The sequence below is a fragment of the Ursus maritimus genome, unplaced genomic scaffold, assembly GCF_017311325.1.
Source record: "Ursus maritimus isolate PB19 unplaced genomic scaffold, ASM1731132v1 scaffold_6, whole genome shotgun sequence".
NCBI classification, from domain to species: Eukaryota; Metazoa; Chordata; class Mammalia; order Carnivora; family Ursidae; genus Ursus; species Ursus maritimus.
In genome coordinates, this window is record NW_024426774.1 from 51,468,085 (window position 1) to 51,486,938 (window position 18,854).

The window sequence follows — 18,854 nt, forward strand, 5'->3', positions numbered from 1 at the left end:
CTCTGGCCTCGGCCACACAGTGCCCATGTGACCGGCCTTGCTCCCTTATTGGAAACAGCTGCGCAGACAGCAGCCAGGGGCTGGAGCTGCAGGAGAGGATTTCACAACCTCTGGGGCTGAGCTTCAGATAAGTTTCAAACATTGTTTATGTACATTTACGTGTGTGTTTCCTGGGTCTCTTCTGATGGTTAAGGAGGCCCAGTTTTACAAAACAAGCTGAGTGTGCCTTAGTTTTTTGTTCTTGCTGATAGTAATGGAATGTACCGGCCTCCCGATGTCCGATCTGGGAGAAACAGAAGAGCTGAAAACAAAGAAGACATCCAATTCTAGTGGGTCCCTCCCAGAGCACGTGAAGGGGGATGGCCCGAGCAGAGGTAAAAACAACTGGGGAGCGGTTAGACTGGTCAATATATCAATTGAATTCCATCCAGAAAAAACCATATGAGGCAGAGTTAGAGTTCTTCCTTTCCATCCTTTTCCCCTAAGCAGTAACAATACGATAGTGGCCCGAGGCAACGTTAATCTTCGTGGTAGGAAAGGGTCTGGTGAAAGCCCATGAAGACAGTAATCATCCATTTCCCTTATGCCTGCGAGACACGGCCATCAGGTTCTGAAGGAGTGTGGAGAGTTGCCTTCAAACTGATGGAGAAGGAAAGAGAAGATGCTATCTTGGATGAAAAATAGGGAATTGGACCAGATCACCGATTCTTAACCCTAGTTGCTGTTAGAACCACCTGGGGAGCTTCTAAAATCCCAATGCACAGACCTCATCCCAGATCAATGAAATAAAACCTTTGGGGTGGGATCCGAGGGTCAGTTTTTTGTTTTTTAAGATTTATTAATTTTACAGAGAGAGAGTGTGGGCGGGGAGAGAGACGGAGAGAGAATCTTCAGCAAACTCCCCGCTGAGCACAGAGCCTGATGTGGGGCTTGATCCCACCACCCTGAGATCATGTCTTGAGCCAAAACCAAGAGTTGGGCACTCAGTCGACTGAGTCACCCAGCCCTCCTCCCCTCTCCCCGCTCCACCCCCATGTCAGTGTTTTAAAGCTCCTCAGGTGATCACAAGTTTCAACCAGGTTGAAAACCACTGGATTCCATGAACCTTATCTCTGAAGTTCCCTTACATCCCTGCGTTTAAAATTAGGGGGTTCTTTCTAAATCAAGCTATTTTGGGGGGCTTTTTTCTGGTCTTTGCAAGTCTGAAGCCTCAGAATGTCATGCTGAGGTATGTGTTTTAGAAAAAGCATAGTACAGCTACATACTGGAGGCAGGGGGATGGTTTCAGCAAAGGGTATCACATGCTTAGTGAACTCTTTACATTTTAGGATCAGATGTGTTGCTGGTTTGCTACTTAAGTGGTTTCTTCTGGCATTTTCTCTTGCATATTGGCCCAGGGATTTCCTGGTGGGTACCAAGGAACAATAGGACTGTGAGCCCACCCCAAGAAGAAAAAGGAAGCCAGGCTGGTGGTGGACTGGAAGCTCATGGCTCCTGCTGTGGTCCCATTCATGTTTTCCCTGACCTGGGGCTTGGACAGCTCTGAGGTGGTGGGCGCCAGTCCCAGGGAAGGGTGTGGCTCTGGGCTCGGGCCTCCGCAGCCCTCAAGTCTGTGGTGGAGGCAGGAGGCACTCAGTCCTTTGAGCAGGCAGCCTCAAAGGCTCTGTTGGTGGGCCCTGTCTGCATCTGCACGGCCAGGGTGGGTTAAACTGGGGAGGATGGGGCAGATAGGAACGGAGAAGGAAGAACTGCCAGGTTTCTGTGAGGTCAACATGTGTTTGAAACCATTCAGAATGTAATGGAGAATGTAATTAGGTGATTTTTGTTTTTGTTTTTGTTTTAAAGGAAAAATTCAGAACCTGTGACTCTTGTTCACAAGCACATGCCTGGATGTAGTCATTTTGAGTTTATGGAAAATGTGGTCAGCCCATAAATCAGCCCCATAAATCAGTGCTGAGGAATTCGTACAGAGTCATCACCGTGCCAGTGATGCAGATCTGTGGCGAGTCTCCTGAAGTTATGCAAAACAAAAAAGAACAAGCACGTACACAAAGCTACAACCTAGCCCCCCTCCCCGGGAACTCTTTCCTGAGTTGCCACAAGGCAGCTTTGAGGTGCCCTTCCTACCTGTTCTGTTCTGTGACCTTTCTCGTGTAACTCCATGCGAACATCAAGATGTCTGGGGCCATCGTCATGACGACAAGGACACAATTCTCGGCATCTGTTTCTCTATGTGTCTTAAAATTTTATCAGGATTTCTATAAAGAAAGCCCATTTCATAGTAGGCGGGACAATAATCCATTTGAGACAGTACTGAGAATATGGTCAGATGTATCCTAACTCTCAGACCTTCTGTACTTCAGATCTGTTATTTAGTGTGATCGGAGAATGAGAATTCAAGGCGGTATCGTGTTTCTCAAAAGTGTAGAGAACATCTTCAAATGTTAATACAAACTTTCATTCAAAATTCGCAAACAGGAGATTCAGTTGAGGTGTGATTCATGAGAGGACGTTCCATCAGTTTGCATTCCATTGTTGCTGGATTTATCCCTTTGGCCTTTTCATGCCAAACAGTGTTGATGCCTGTGTCTTATCCATCACACTAACCCCTACGACTTCTCCCGTTGACTCAGCTTACGAATTTGTTTCTGCCAAACTGCCCTGTGGGGGATGGCATGGTAACAAATCTTAGTGGAGCTGTTTCTCAGGTGCTCCGAAGGAACCGGGCTTGCACACATGACCAGCATATTCCGTGACAAAAAAATAGTACTGTTGAACCTGAGTTTAGGTATCTTACTGTTTTTTCTTAATCTGTTAGATGAGTCTCATGCGTGCTAAAAAATACTTCTTAATTTCCCACGGAAAACAGATGTCTAACTCATGAGGCCAAATACTACCCCGAGTGTACGAAATTTACGGCCTGGGCTCATTTCTGTTAACTGTAGAGTTTGCACCTTAAAATTTGCTATCACAGTGTATTCTTATGGACTTTCACAGACAAAATACGAATTCCATATGCCACGAGAGCCAAGTCAGCTCCACATTTATATGACCTGGTTCCTGTCACATCCTACTTGCCTGCTGTCCCTGCCACAACCTGCAGGCAGACACAGCTAATCGCACAGCTAGGAAACTTTAGACCAAATCCCCTCAGCCACAAACCACCCACTGTCACCAGGTGCAAAGGAAGAGGGGCCTGCCTCATAGCTGTGCTCTTGTGTTTTACCAGTTGTCCCGTGTCAAAGAGCGAGCAGGGTAAACAAGCAGGTACGCCTGATACACAGTAGTTGTGATATGCTTTGAATTTCTGCATCAGCCCTTCACAGACAGTAGAAAAGCACCAAGTAAATAATCACAATTATATTTGCCATTGGTTGAGCATTACTGTGTGTTCACCACTAGACCAAATTCTTCACAAACATGACCTTCTCCAACCAGCCAAAGTGTCATCTACTTTATAAAGTTGAAGTTCAGAGAGGTTAAGTAACTTGCCTGGAGTTTTCCTGCCAAGAAAGAAGTTCTTTACCTGATTTGAAAGGAGTTCCAAGTCAGACACCTTTATTTTGCTTTTGGGTTAGTGTGTCTGACTCCTAGAGAAGTGGATGGAAGGTGTAGTTTGCTGATAGTTGAGGGAGAAATTGGTCCCAAGCTTCGTTTTATAAAATATAGGGACAAGAGACAAGCTCTTACAAGAAGACAGAGCAACAGTGTGATTTCAGGAGAACTGGGGTTGTTTCTAGCATCGTTACTGTGTGAACAGAACAAATTACTCACCTTCTCTTGTCCTCTATTTTCTCATTGACAGAATGAAGATGGGCCAGATGGCTGGCTCCTCCTTTCTGCCTCCTCTTAGTTGGAGACACTCCAAGCTTGGCCCTGACCGTTTTGGTCCCTGACTGTCAGAAGACCCTCCTGAGGTCTTGGACCAGTTGGGCCCAATACCTGCTGGAAGATGGTGGGAGTTTTCTGTGGCCCTCATTTCCTTGCCCCATCTTGTGGCTGGCATCTTGTTGGTTACCACTGGCCACTGCTCTGGGGAGCCGCAGGCCTCTCTCCTGGCACAGCCTAGGCACAAGCCAGCCCTGTCTCTTTCACTCACAGTACCTATCAATTAAGAAGCTCTAGTTCTAGGAAGTTTAACTTGACTTATTTAGGTCAAAATCCTTTCCAGAAAAAACAAGTCAACACTCAAAGTCTTATAGAAACCAGAATTTTGAGAATTAGTATCTGATTTTCACAACATAAAATAACAGCTGGATATATCTGGAGTTATTCTAGTTCAGCGAAGTCAGAGGGAGAGAGAAAAACAATGTGTGTGTGACACCATTAATGAATCCTACCGTGTCTCCCGGCTGTGGACGCATCACAGACACACGATCATATCCTTTCCTTAGTAGGACCCACAAGGCATCCAGTTTTCCCTGAAAAAGACAAAAACAAAAACAAATGCACTAAGATTACAAATGAAACCAGAGCAGTTGCCAGCACAGACATGTAGAACTTTCCATACGTCTTCAGTCATGTGAACAACACACCACCGGCAATGTGGTTGTAACAGGCTAACGGGCTCTCCGGGCCCTAAGTTCAGGGGCCTGCAGGAACGTAGAAGGAGAAGAGACCCTGATTTGCATGCAGGGTACAGCTGAGCCTTGGGGGCAGCCCCAAATCTGCAAACACAGAGAAGCTCATTCAGGCTCTCAGATTTTGCTTTTACCACATTTCTGGGCATATCCTCACACCACAAGTCTATCTTTTCAACTTTCACTAAAGTTTTTTCTTCCCACTTAATGCCCAGAGTTCATGAATGAAGCAATGATGACAAATCGAGGAAAATTACTAAACAGAAATGTCAGTGGAGCAAGACCAATGAAAGGCCCTGGGATGCAGATCCCTCGTTGTCCCCTAGGCTCACTCAGCACCTGTGACTTGTTCAGGAATCCCAGGCTCAAGGGACAGATGACCAAACATCCCAGATTGCCCCAAATCACAACCCCTTTGGAGTTGTAGGCAATGGGTTGACTCTGAGAGGAGTGCGTCTGTGAGTGCTGAAGTCTTCAGTGTGTGATGAAGGCAGTCTAGTGCCTCTAGCCTTTCTCCTTCCCTAGCCGTGCTGAATGAGGTTGATTTCCCTGCTGCAAATACAGGAGGGGACAATGACATTTATTTAGCTTTGCTCTATTAACCCTTAATACGTTAACTCCCAGGGCAAAAAGGACTTTGCCCATGTGATTAAGTTAAGGATCTTGAGATGGGGAGATTATCCTGGATTATGCAGGTGGACCCAGTATAACCGTGTGGATCCTTCATAGAGCAGGAAGGTCAGAATCAGAGAAGTTGTGCCAACAGACGGAGAGTCAGAGTGATACCTGTGAGAAAGGTTCAACAAACGGGTGCTTTGGAGTGGGAAGGGGGCCAGAAACCAATGAAAGGGGGCAGCCTCTAGACTCTAGAAAAGACAAGGAAATGGATTCTCTCCTAGAGCCTCTAAAAGAGATGTAGCCCTGGTCTCACCTTGATTTTAGCCCAGTGAGACCTATCTTGGGCTTCTGACCTCCAGAACTGTAAAATAATCCATTGGTGTTTTAAGTCACTAAGTTACTGGTAGCTTGTTACAGCGGCAAGGGCCCTTATTAATCCCTGACATAGTCTATGTTTATTTGTCTATCGTCTGTCTCTGCCAACCGGAGTGTCAACTCCAGGAAAGCAGCGGTGTCACTGGGTTTGTTAACTCCTAGGGGAGCATCTGGTGCTCAGTAAATACTAGTTGGATGCATGAATGAATTTAGTGCTTCTAATTGCTGGGCTGGGTGCTTTCACAAGGGTCTTCTGCCAAAGTCCAAAAAGATTATGGAGAGGAAGCGGAAGGTCAGACTGACAACTAACGCCTAGACACACAGCTTGTAAGTTGGAGAGGTGCGATTGGACCCCACGGCTGTGTAATTCCGAAGCTCATGTACTCTCTATTATACCAACTGTAGATTCTTCCTCGTGCACATCTTCTGGCTGGAGTACTTCAACTTAGATCCTTTAGAGTAGGGTTTCTAAACTCTGGGTTGCAACTCTTCAAGTCCTCAGGAAACAATTCTGTGTATTAGGACTGGAAAGTTTAAGAAATAAAATAGAAGAGGGAAGAAAATACTCGAGTCACTTGCACATGGTGATGGTCACTATGACTTTGTGACAAATTCGCATCAGTTCAATGTGTCTGGGCGTGGGTACCGGTGGGTGTTTGTGTGCGCGCACACAGTGTGGGCCACACTGTACTTCCTACTGGGGTCTCAGCGAGGCATGTTTGAAGGCCATCAGCTGGTCTCTACAGGATGGTGCCGAAAGGCTGGGGAAGTCCGGAGCCCTTCAAGTTGCTTGACACAAAGCTTTTATAGCGGAAGCATCAATTCAAGAATATCACCCTGAAGACTTCATGTGTTGACATTGTTTTCCTGTGGGTTATAATCAAATACAAAAAAGCCTGCTCTTGAACCTCTATCAACTCTTGCTCAAGTTCTTGTGGGTTAAACTTCGTCTTGCTAAGTGTCATGTTTCTCATCTCTTTTGGCAAAGTGTTTACGAAAGCCTCTAAAAATATTTTGAAATGATGTTAGAAAGCTGGATGGGACTGCTGCTGTGTTCAGCATGGTTTTTGTATTAAACCATTTCAATCATCAGTTACATGTTTTCCTTTAAGGTTCCTTGGGATAAGCATTTATATTTCAGGATAAAACCAGGTGGGTTTCCTGGACGAATGCCTCTTTTCTTTCCCTATTTTGGGGGACGCCCAGTATTTGTCCTTGCAAATCAGCCCACCCACAGCGTTCCGTGTACTAATCACTCAACTGCTTCACACACGAGGAACAATAAGATGGGGCTGGAAGAATATTTGCCGAAATTTAAAGCTAAAGCTACACGCAGAGCAGAAGAGCAGAGACCACGCAGATGTGTCACACCACGAGAATCGGTAGTAAGTCAGGCCTTCTGGTGGCAGTGGGCCCTAGTGTGATGCTTAGCACAAAGCACGATTCAGACAGCCTGAGTTTGTATTCTGGGTCTGCCCCTCCCAGGTCTACGGTACTGGGCAAGCTGGTTCGTTTCCCTAAGCCTCGCCTTTCTCATCTTTAAAATGGACCACAATGGTACCGTCTACCCTATAGACTTGTTATAAGGCCTGCAATTAGATATTGGACTTAGATACTCGTCTCATAGAAAGTGTCCATTAAGGGGTGCCTGGGTGGCACAGCGGTTAAGCGTCTGCCTTCGGCTCGGGGCGTGGTCCCGGTGTTGTGGGATCGAGCCCCACATCAGGCTCCTCTGCTATGAGCCTGCTTCTTCCTCTCCCACTCCCCCTGCTTGTGTTCCCTCTCTCGCTGGCTGTCTCTATCTCTGTCAAATAAATAAATAAAATCTTTAAAAAAAAAAAAAAAGAAAGTGTCCATTAAATATTATGTATGGTCATGGGCAAGTCATTAAAATGATCATCTGGAAGGCTCTGTAGAAAGACGGAAAAGAACGTAATGCAGAGTGTAAGAATCCAATAGTGTGAACGTCACCGGTCCTCCATTCTGTGCTCCTTCAACCCCCTCTCCACTTCCCCCAGGCCACACTTCTCATCGCCCTCCAGCCCGCTGTGGTCTGGCCTGTCTGGCAGTGTTTGGTGGCCACAACACTCCACCAGAGCTGCACCCACTCAGGCCACCCACGGATCCCAAGTGCCAAATGTCTTGGCCACTGCTGGGCCTCCTTTTGCTCGATTCTGAGACCTCATGCACTGGGCCTCTCCCTTCTGCACACTCTCCCTTGGCCTCAGTGCCTCCAGCCTCTGCCTCCTCCTTCCTACCTCTCGGCTTAGTCCTTTTCAGCCTCCACCTGGTGCTCCCCTCCTCCAGCCTCTCCCTCAGGCTGAGTGGTCCACTCGGGGGCTCTCACCATCTCTCTGCTGATGGCTTACAAATTCTACCTTCAGCTCAGACCTCTCTTGAACTCCAGATCCAATAACCTACAAATTTTAGTTGTCACGCAGATACAGCACAGGTAGTGAAAACTGAAAGATCTTTCCCCAACCTGCTCCCCCTTTCGTACGCCCTGTTTGGTTCCTGGCACCTCTGACATTTCCCCGGCCAAGCCAGACACCAGAGAATCATTGTCACGTCCTCTCCCTCGGCCAGCTCCTCATATTCAACTTCAACCGTGTCTCATGGCCATTCTCTCTGTCACAGCTCTCCTCCCACTGCTTCCTGTCCACCCTGGCCCACTGTCTCCATGGCTCCTGCCTTGGCCCCGGCCCTCATCGCCTGTCACTCATCCTGTGAACAGTTTCCTGATTGGTCTTTTACCTTCAGGCTCCCAGTCCTCTCTCCTGTTTGATTAATAACGGATTTCATTGCTAGCTTGAATGGATGCTTTGCTATTAATAAAATAAACCAAGAAACATCTTACTAGCAGTATGAATTTAGGCAAGTTATCTAACCACTCTGTGCCTTAGTTTTTCCCTCTGTAAATGGGAGTAGTAGGAATTTCTACTTCTGAGGGTTGATGTAAGAAATAAAGGAGCGAGTGCATGGAAAGCGTTTGGAATTGGGCCCAACTTACAGTATATGTCTCACCCAGGGGAGGGCTTCATCCGGGTGAGCTGCTGTCCTTAGGCTCCTCTGGCCAAGGTGAGACTAGTTAGTTAGTCTTAGTAGTACTTGCAGGTTCTGAGTCCCACCTCTGGGACACAGGAAACAATCTGTGTAACTGACACTTCCAACACCTGTTCTGCTCCTACAGCAGGTAGCTTCTTATGCAAGAGCTGGAGTGAGTTTTAGAATAAGTGTGTTTATAACCAAGAAGAGGATAAAAAATTACTCTCTGAGGTCAAGGAGAAGTGTGTAACAAAGGCTGTTGGAGCCTTTATTTTTCTGAATGTGGGTAGCAGCCTGTCATTTCAAGATAGCAGCTGATGAGGTTATTGATAATATCCCTTTGGGGCATGAAAGGCCTCAGGGGATTTTCTCCACCAGCCCTTGGGCTTTACCCGAAGTCAGGGGAGGGAGGGACCTTTGAGTTGACTCCACTGTTTATCTCGGATTTGAGTGTCCATCATACACAGGCCTGTCCGTAGGGCGCATTTCAAGGCACTGATCCCTCCCCGGGAGAAACGCCCAACGGCTGCTGGGAAGCTGAAACAGAGATTTTCCCATTACCCTCAGGACCCCCTGTCAGAATATATGAGCTGACATTTAAGTATAGCTTTCTTTCATAGGAAGTTGACACATTTTGACTATCAAATGAGAAATTTACCAATTCCACGCTCCCAAACCAGACTCGGGCTCAGACAGACTTCGAGTCCACAAAGGCAGGCAAGCAGAGTTCTATGTCAACTCTAGTTTTTGTTCCTTCCTAAACAACAAGACAGGGCCAGGAATGTTTATGCGGCCACCACTCTAAGCATCCTGGTGCCTGGGGTTTGTGGCTGCGCTTCCTTTTCTCTCCTTTTCTAAATTTTGGCCAGGCAACAGCTGTGTCTTCTCTTCTGGTTTGTCTGCCTTGGCTGCTTGGAAGTTAGTCAGAGGTTGAGAATTTTGAAGGGAGCTCAACGATAGGGCTGTTACAGACTAACACGGGAATTTTTACACCTTCAAATACATGGTAAATATTGTGACCCTTGCTTCTCTTCAAAAGAAATAGATGAATGAATAACGTTGGAAACACGCTGTCTCTCTCTCACACACACACACACACGTGCACACACTCACACGGGGTACTCTTTGCTTTGCTCTTTTTGAGTTTCGGTCTTTGTTTAAAAAAAAGTTTGGAGCTATTATAAAAAGTAGCCAGAGAGGGACAAGAAAAAGTCTGCTCAACATCAGCGGCCCATCTGACAACACTTCAGGCTTTGGCGTGTTTACTGGGCTACATACAGCTCCGTCCAGTACAGTTTCACGACTCAATGCGGCTTGATTACAAGGTCAAGGTGCTTTAAGCCAGGGATGAAGGCTGGCCTGGTACAAAATGAGCAGAACAGAAGACCACCCCCTCCCAGGCCCTGAGAGTAGTACGGGCTGACTCTGCTCCTTCACGGCCTGGCTGTCTTGCAAAGAACAGCCGGTCTGCCTGGCCATCTGGGGTCTGGCTTGTGTCCTTCAGCTGTCGTTTCTGTCATTTCCAGTCATGTGGAGGAGCTACTAGAGAGGGAGAAAATGGTTTCTCTAGAGGCCGCAAGCCTTCCAGCAAACCTGAAAACAGTCCTGCTTTTAATCTGTCTGGAGGCCATCTATCTGGGCATTACTTAACTTGTCTGAAATGGTCAGTCCCAATTTAATGAGAAGCATGGGGTGCTGTCAATCCAGGGGGTGAAAACTGAGCAAAGGCAAATTAAGGCCAAATATTGGAAAATTTCCTAGTCATGAGCTTGGAATGAGGAAAGGGTGAAGTATGGCTGCTGTGGTCAGTGCCTTAAATTAGACTGGGGAATGGCGGGGAGAAACCCATTGTGGACTTCTTCTCTTGATGAGTCCCCACTGGGTTTGCTTAGCAAATGCACTCACCTGCTTCTCTGCTCCTCATATCTGTTTCATAAAATGCATGAAAAAAGTGAGTTAAATGCAATACATTTAAAGAGGTATATGATTCTGACCACTTTCACTGGGGAAACTAAGGGTCTTCCCAGTGTCTCCTAAAAGTTTCGCACTAGGTGGGAGTATTGTCCCTATTATAGTGGGTGCAGAGAGTAGGGTGGTCATTCTCCTTGAGCTGTCTGCGCCCATCCACTCTCTCCCTTTCTCTGCCTTCCTAGCTCTATGCCCTAGAAGCCTGCCCTCTACAGATAACACCATCGGGTTTCCCTTTGGTTTGGTCGGTCGGTGGTACCAGAGGAGATGAGGGCAGGATGAGGGAGAGGTGGGGGCGCTCAGTCCTTTGGTTCCCTCCCTGACCCCCTGCCTTCTTCAGTGGCTGTGTTCTTATAGGGTAGGGATCTGCAAACGTTTTCTGTAAAGGGCCACAGAGTAAATATTTTAGGCTTTGTAGCTCAAGAGACAAACTCTAGGATATTATAGAGACACTTACATAACCACTTAAAAATAAGGAAAACCACTCTTTGTTTGTGGGCCATATAAAAACAGGGGGTAGGGCAGATTTGGGTTGCTGATTCCCTCTCTATGGCCACAGCTCCCAATGGGTGGCCTCCTCTCCTGGCCACTGGCTCCAATGATGCCATCTCCTCTCCTTGTCCTTTAGGCCCAGGGGTGCAAGAGCTCCCACTGTTGCTAGTCCCTGTACGCATGGTGATCTCTGTGAATTCCTTTAACCCTGCCCTCACCAAAAGTTCAACCCTCTTGAGTGTGCTTCTGTTCCCTGCCAAGACCGGGACAAATCCAGACAGAGGGCTCAGGGAAGCAGAGTTTATGGTACTACATGAGGCTAAATGTTTTTCCAAGGCCCAGTGACGTCCACAGGCACCGTGGCGAAGATGGGGCTCATCGCGGAGCATGAGACTTGTTCAACAGTATGAACTCGGAAGTTGTAGCAAGTCCGCCCTTCTTCTGGAGAGATAGACAATTTTACTTTTGAATTCCTTTCTGGGCTTCTATTCTGAAACCTCCTTGTTTCTACCCTTCCGTCAACCATCCGGCCCATAAACACATATGATGACCTCTTTTTCTCTCCTCTCCTCAAAGAGATGGCAAGAAGAATGCCACCTTCTTCAGACTGAAGGTGCCAGCATGATCTGTGTGCATCACAGGAGACAGTCTAACCGGCAGCGCGCTCTGGGGTGGTTTCCTACTTCATCCTTCATGTCAGCTCTTTAACAAGAGACGCTGGAGTCCCTGTGCTGGGCCAGGCGTGGTACTGTCTACCACAGGCTAAAGATGAGGTAGGCGTCCCTGGTGCCTCCAGGGGTCCAATCTGGTGGGGAGAAGACTCAAGCATGGGCAGTCACACCAGCGGGCTTTTGTATAGAATGAGCTGAGCAGGCGTTGGCTTGAGCTGCCCCACCAGCAGGATGGCAGTCACCTTTCCCAGGTCAGAGGAGGGCAGTCCTGCTGAGGGCCTTGGCCCGTCCACCAGCATCACAAGTCTTTTCCACCTGGCTGTTTGGGGTTTCCTGGACATTCAGATTCTCAACCACTTCACACGAATCCAGCAGTTGTGTCTGTGGTAAAAAGGGGCTGCGAGCTCTAACGTGGGCCTGCTTGCTGGGACTTCTGGCAAATCTCTGAGGTGTGATCATGGTCAAGTGCCAAGATTCCTGCCTTCAGGGAGCCTCCTAGGGAAGCCTGGCTGGAACCTTCAGGACAATTTCTTAACTGGGCTTGTTCAATCCCAGATTGCTGGGCCCCACCCCCAAAGTCATGGAGTTAGTAGATCTGGGTTGGGCCTGAGAATGCGCATTTCCAGTAAGTTCCTGGGGGATGCCGCTGCTGCTGGTCCAGAGACCACACTATGCGAACCAGCAGTTGAACACAGTGACTAAGGAGGAGGCCCAAGAGCAGGGGTTTGGAAGGAAGAGTAATTGGGGGCAACAGAAGGGTATGGATTAGGGAGTCTGGATGTTAAATAGGGGGCACAGGGGGAGGGGGAAGGAGTTTCACTGGATAAGAAAAAGTGAGCAAGTGACGATGGCCCATGTGCCTTTGAAAACTTTTTGCGTGACGCTAAGTCACGAGGCCTGGGAATCTGTATTTTTAAAGGTCTCAGGGTAACTCTGATACTCACCCAGGTTTGAGAACCTCTGTATGCTTAGTATCGGGCAGTACCCAGCACGACAAATGCTTGTTGAATTGACACTAATTCCAAGTGCGTGTTGGGAATGTTTTTAGATTTCTAAATCTAGTCGTTCTCTATCCCTATTTGTTTCCTAAAACTCAGTCCTAAACCACCGGTTAGCAGAGGAGTAACATGCTTTCAAGCAGAAACTGGAATCTTCAAACAGAACTAACGTTCTTTCCAAATCCAAGATTACAGAACTGAAAACCTGGCTACAACCAAGTATGTCATGTTAGTCACAAGGTACAGATTCCTAAAAACGACATAATAGAAAATTCCCTTTCTTGTTCATCTCAGAGACTCTGCTTGGCTCCTTCCTGTCTGCACACGCATGCACGCCATTGCATGGTCTGCATGAGAAAATAATTAGAAGCAAACAGCTGTTAGGCAAGCAAGCTATGTTTCGCCCACATCTTTCCAGAGTTCAAGCCATTGCCCTGAGGCGGGGGGCGGGGAGGACTTATCTTAAAAAAGAATCTCCTTGCTTTAAACACAGCAAACCAAAATGAAAATACAGTTAGTGGGAGCATGAGCTAGCTTGGCTGAGATGAAACGTCTACCAATGACATTTCACTGCATTGTTTAAAATGATTATTTCTTTTGATTTCATAGGACAAGGGCTGCTCTAAGATTAGCAAATAACTTAACGAGTGGTGAATATTACTTTCACTCTCATTGGAAGAAGGGTAAAGGCCGTGTGGGTGCATGTGTGCCCGTGCATGACGAGAGCTGGCTCTCACACGGGGTCTTTCACTCGTGGCCTTGGAATTGGTCTAGTTTCTGTGTGCACTATAGACGTAGAGGAAGAACAAGAGGAAGAGAAAAGAAGCCTTCAGGAAGGATTAACTACCTTCTACGGCTTACACTTCCTAAGAAGCCAAAGAGGTTTACTTTCTGGAGCTGTGGAGGGGAAGAGGGATAGTGGAGAAAAAAAGGGGTTTTGCTCACAGCCAGGAAGAGTGAGTCCTAGCTCCATGGCCAACACCTGAAAGGCTGGCAGGAGGCTTGGATAAAGGGGGATGGGCTTGTGCTATGGCAAGAGGAAGACAGATAAGGCATCAAGGTCAATGCTGCCATTTTGGTTAGTGGAACTGCCTACCACTGAAGTGAGCTGTTACAGAAATGTACGGTGATCTTCTAGGGTTCCTACCCGTCTCCTGACTCCTAGTCCACTTGCATTCCACCTGTTTGCCAAGGTGATTTTTAAAAGCCTAGTCTCAACCTTGATATTGTCAAAACAGAGCAAGGAAATACCTATACTTTTAAGTCCATGATTTTAGAAATGTGTTCCTTTGTGATAATCTGGAATTTGGTTGGATATTTGATCATGTCAAGAGTCTGATCTTCCTATGTAAGTGTCTTGTCAAGAGTGATGATAGATTTCTGAGTAGAGAGAGAGAGACACACCTTGATCGGGGAGTACCACTTCCGGGGGGAAGAGGGCCGCCGCATGTTGTTGTTGAGATTCCGAGGCTCGGGGAATTCGTATTCCTGCTCCGGCATCTTGACTCTGGCATTCTTTGCCTTTTCCAACTTAGCACCTTCTTCTGTGGAACCCTTTTCTCCCCAACGAACCTAAAATAAATAACATATGATAAAGCAAAATGACAAAATAAAGTCCCTGGAGAATGGGCGTCGTACATACACGAGTGATGTGTAGTGTGAATGCTACCCACCCCTCAATTCCTTTGGGTTTTGAGGGCCAGGGAAGAGGAGGGTGTGGAAAAAGGGAAAGAGGAAGCGTTGAAGGGGCAGAGAGAGCAAGCTGGGCAGATGGATGTTTAGGGGAGGAACTGTCCAGGCTGTGGGAACAGCATGTGCAAAGGCCCTGCAGTCCCAGATAAAAACTTCGGATTTTATTCCTGTGAGAGAGGAAACCACCAAGGGGCTTGAACAGATGAGCAAACTACTCTGACTCAATGGTGGGCGAGGTATGGGGGTGCACCGTCAAAGGGGTATACCTGCCACCTCTCCATCTGATGCCTTATATAATCCCCATCCCCATCAGACCTCAAGTATGAGTTTTCACCAGTTTTATCTGGTGGCTGGCACACTGATGTGAGTACATGAAGCTGTGTTCTTACCTCCATCCTTTTAATGCCTCCAACGCCCCGCCCACCATAGTAAGAGGCATCTACGGTAGGCCACTTTTTCTTGGGCAGACCGTCATCATCTTCTTCCTGCAGAAAGCACAACTGGTCTATGTACACGTCCACTTTGGCAAAGTGATGGGAGTCAACTGCCTGGGTTACCCCTGGGGCCTTCCTTGGGGCAAGTCATCTTACCCATCTGAGCTTATCTTCTTATCTGTAAAGTGGGGGTAAAAGCAGAACGACCTGGTTGGGTGCTGGCACAATCCTGGGACCCGTTCCCTTGTGCATCTCTACCCCTTCATAGGGTATTTCATCTAATTCCATCCGTGTGCCGACGACTTGCGTGTTTATCTCTTCATCCCCGACTCCTCTGAACCCAAACGTTGACTTGACATTGATGTCTCCTCTCAAGGGACTACTAACCATCTCAAGAATACCACATCCAAGAGGAGTCTCCCCACATCCTCACCTTAAACTGCTCCTCCTCCAGTTTCCCCACTGTCTGGAGCCCCTCTTGAATCTTCTCTCTCCCCCACCGTCCCTCCCCCGATTCATCTCAGTTTGCCAGCAAATTCTGTTGACCTTACTTCTAAAAGACCCCAAATCTGTGACTTCTCCACCCCCACCTCCAACCCCACCCCACACCATTGGTCCCAAGTCCCCTACACTTTCTCCAAGATACTATAGTAGCCACCTAGCCGGCCTCCCTGCCGAACTGCTCGGCTACAGTCTGTTCTCCACCGGGCAGCAGAGAATCTCGACCCCAGCTCTGCTCTGCAAGCTCTGGCCTTAGCTCACCTCTCCAGCCTTCTTCCTTACCACGCTCTGCCTCCCTGCGCTCCAGCCTGCTTGCCCTCTCTCTGTCCCTCAGACACTGAGTACATTCCTGTCTCGAGGCCTGCGCACAAGCTGTCCCCCTGCCCAGGAATGCTTCCCCCCTGCTCTTCTCCTGGCTGGCTCCTTCCTATCACTCCTCGAGAGGCCTTCTCTGGACATCCTTCTACAGTAGGCCCAGTCTCTTCATCCCATCAATCTGTTTCAGTTTCCATAATGGATCCTAACATGGCTTGATATGTATTTACTGTTGGTCTCTCCAGGCTGGAATGTAAGGGTTCCATGGAAGCTTCTGTTTATTTGTCATGTTTACCATTGCATTTTTAGCTTTTTGAGTGGCACCTAGCATGTGGGAGGTACCTAAGAATTATCTGTTGAATTTACAAACAAATGAGATGAAATGATTCAAATAAAGCAGTTAACTCAGTGTCTGCAGCTTTGCTCAGTGACCGAAGTTAGCGCTTACTGTATTCTTTAAGATGAAGGGAGAAAACAGGAGGAACTTGTAACTTTATGGATGGAAAAGGGAAGGATAATTAGCAAAACTGCTCCTTATCTTGGCACCAAAATTATTCCTGTTGAGGGGAGAAAAATATCACCATCTACAGTCACAGAGGGACTATAGGGTGGTGGAGTGATTTCCCTCCTGGGTAAAAAAACGGAAGTTGAAAAAGGAGTCTCTGCAAAGCAGAAGAATACGCCCAAGAGGCTGCAATTGCCCAGAACAAGCCTGCTTCCCACAGCCTGTGTTGGTGGTACCAGGGAGTCAAGGACTCGGAGTGGAGTCCTAGGTGGGGATAGTTCTATCAGTGTGCGGAAAGGGGCATCCCATGCAGGAGGCAAGGAACCGACAAGGACAAGTCGTCAGCAGGACAGAGATCCAGAGATGATGCAGCAAAGCGATAACACATTAATGCATTAAGACTCTCTGGGTGACTTGCTGCGCTTGGGACGGGCAGGCATCTTTTTAAAAAATTTAAAACATTTTATAGACCTTAAAGGACATGATCACAGCAGACGGGGGGATTTGCAACATCTTGGCAGCTGATACTTGGGTTGGTCTCTCTGTCTTTTTAAAACAGATCTGTCCTTCTTCACCAGGGGACTGTGAGCCCTGAGCACAGAGTGGATTCTGTTGCCCTTGTATTCTAGGTCTTGTACGGAGCCTGGTGCACAGGAGGTGGTCGATAAACAGGTACCGAGTTTGCGATAACCACAGCTGAATTACGAAGCCTTTACATGCATGTGTCAGACACTCTTCCAAGTGCTCTACGTGCACTAACCTTTTAACCTCACGGCGGGCAGCCCGGTAGGGACGCTATTACGTCCACGTTAGGGAGGAGGAATAGAGCGGGTTTGGGGACTCAGGTCGCCCTGCTCATGGGTGGCAGAACTGCATTTGAGCCCAGGGAACCTTACTCTCGTTTGTTTCTCAGTGTCAACAAAGTTCTGGGTTTTGTCCTTCAGGTTTTGCTTTTCCAGGCATTTGCTGCTATCAAATAAATGCTACTTTTCTCCTTCCCCCCTTGTCCCTGCTCATTTTGACGCTTTATGACTGTAAGACATGATAAAATGATAAAACCAAAGAGCCCCAATATCAGTTCACAGTATTTTACCCTGTGAGAGAATTTCAGAAGGCTTAGGATGTTAAACCAAAAGCCTTCGGTATCTTACACATACGGTTAAACTATCCCTAGAGGTGGGTGTCTGTGTGTCATATATGAAATACGGCTTCACGGCTGGTCTCATGCAGTTTTCCAAAGGAGAGAAATGAAATAATATCACCCAAAAATGAACATAGCAGCACCAAGAACATAAGAAACTCCAGGACTAAAGCCGATTTATTCAACAGGGAACTGAAATGGTCTTAGGAGTCTCCTGATTTTTTTTTTTTTTTTTTTAAAGAACAGGAGTACGAACACTGGAGACCATTTACTGGAGCCTTTTCATTGTACAGTCAGATCTGGAGAAATGAACGGAGAAATGAACAGAGTCGAGGCTCTGGTCCTGTTCCCTGATGCCTTGTCCAGGGACCTTCCCCCTGTCTGCAGCCGGAGCTGCCCTTCCTCACGTCGTCCCTCCCGCCACGGACTAGCTGCGGGCTCTGGTCTCTGCTCTGCCGAGCATGTGAGCATGTGCAGCAGGGGCCGGCCTTCCCACAACAGGAAATGCCAGGGCTTCGCTCTGCTCCACCAAGCCTGCCGTGTAATCCCCTGACCCGAGCTTGCCTGCCAAACTCAAACAACAGCAAAGACAACACAAAGGCCCAGGGTTTGACCGACGGGAGTCAGAATTTCCCTGCAGTTACCATGGCTCTGTTTACACATTCTAGAGACTAGAGGGTTTTGCAATCTTCAGAAGAGGAGGGAATCTTTGATGTGTCTTTTCATTTGGCCCCAAACTGATGGAGTAAAATCACAGTCCCCAGCAATGCCACTAAGAACATCAGCAGCACCGGAAGCGAATCTCTACATCAAATTGGGGAGCCCCCGTCACACTGCCCTTCAAGGATGTGGCGGGTGAGGAAGACCTACCAGGACACAGATCCTTTGCAATTATTAAGGGACAGACTGGATAAGCCAAATTGCTCTGCCGGAGCAAAGTAGTAGGGACGGGGGGTTTGCGGGCAGTCAGCAGAGGATGGGCGGGAGAGAGTGGATGCGAGCTGTCCGCAGACTGCCCGGGCCCACCTGAGCAGAGGGCCTCAGGCACCTCCCAGGAGCAGGAATGACAAGGATGCTGGCCTGCGCTGTAACTCACCCCTGTACTTTTAAACCTTTTCAAGCCCCTATGTAGATGGTCTTATGCCCGTGGTGCCTTGGTGGGGTGGGGGGAGTGTAGGAATCAGGTTTGCAAGATGGTGCTTGACAGATGAAGAAGATGAGATATGGCTGAAGCAAGAAGGAGGAGTCAGTGGTGTTTGGAGAAACCGCAGAGATTAGGGAGGGATGCTGGTTTCCCATCAGGGGAAGTTATGTTTAAATCTTAAAGGATGCGGTGGCCTCAGACATCTAGTTGGCTGTGCGTGGGTAAAACGAATGGCAGCACGTTACTCAGACGGCAGACGCCTCTTCTGAGCGGCTGGTCCTCGGGCGGCCCTGCTCCAGGAAGAGAGTTCCAGAACACCGAGCCTGACACGCACGTTTGGTTTCGCCCATAACTGGGCTAGTCCTGTGCTGCCCT

At 47.9% G+C, this 18,854-nt stretch overlaps 1 protein-coding gene across 1 annotated transcript in view; it reads right to left on the bottom strand.

The window, feature by feature from the left end:
• Positions 1 to 18,854, bottom strand: part of ANTXR1 (ANTXR cell adhesion molecule 1) — a 214,224-nt gene that overhangs the window by 44,877 nt on the left and 150,493 nt on the right. The window contains exons 15-17 of the mRNA XM_040623392.1: positions 14,829 to 14,924; positions 14,152 to 14,319; positions 4,341 to 4,421 (exon numbers count right to left, since the gene is read on the bottom strand). Coding sequence (XP_040479326.1) covers positions 4,341 to 4,421; positions 14,152 to 14,319; positions 14,829 to 14,924 — 345 coding nt within the window. The remainder of the gene's footprint in view (positions 1 to 4,340; positions 4,422 to 14,151; positions 14,320 to 14,828; positions 14,925 to 18,854) is intronic.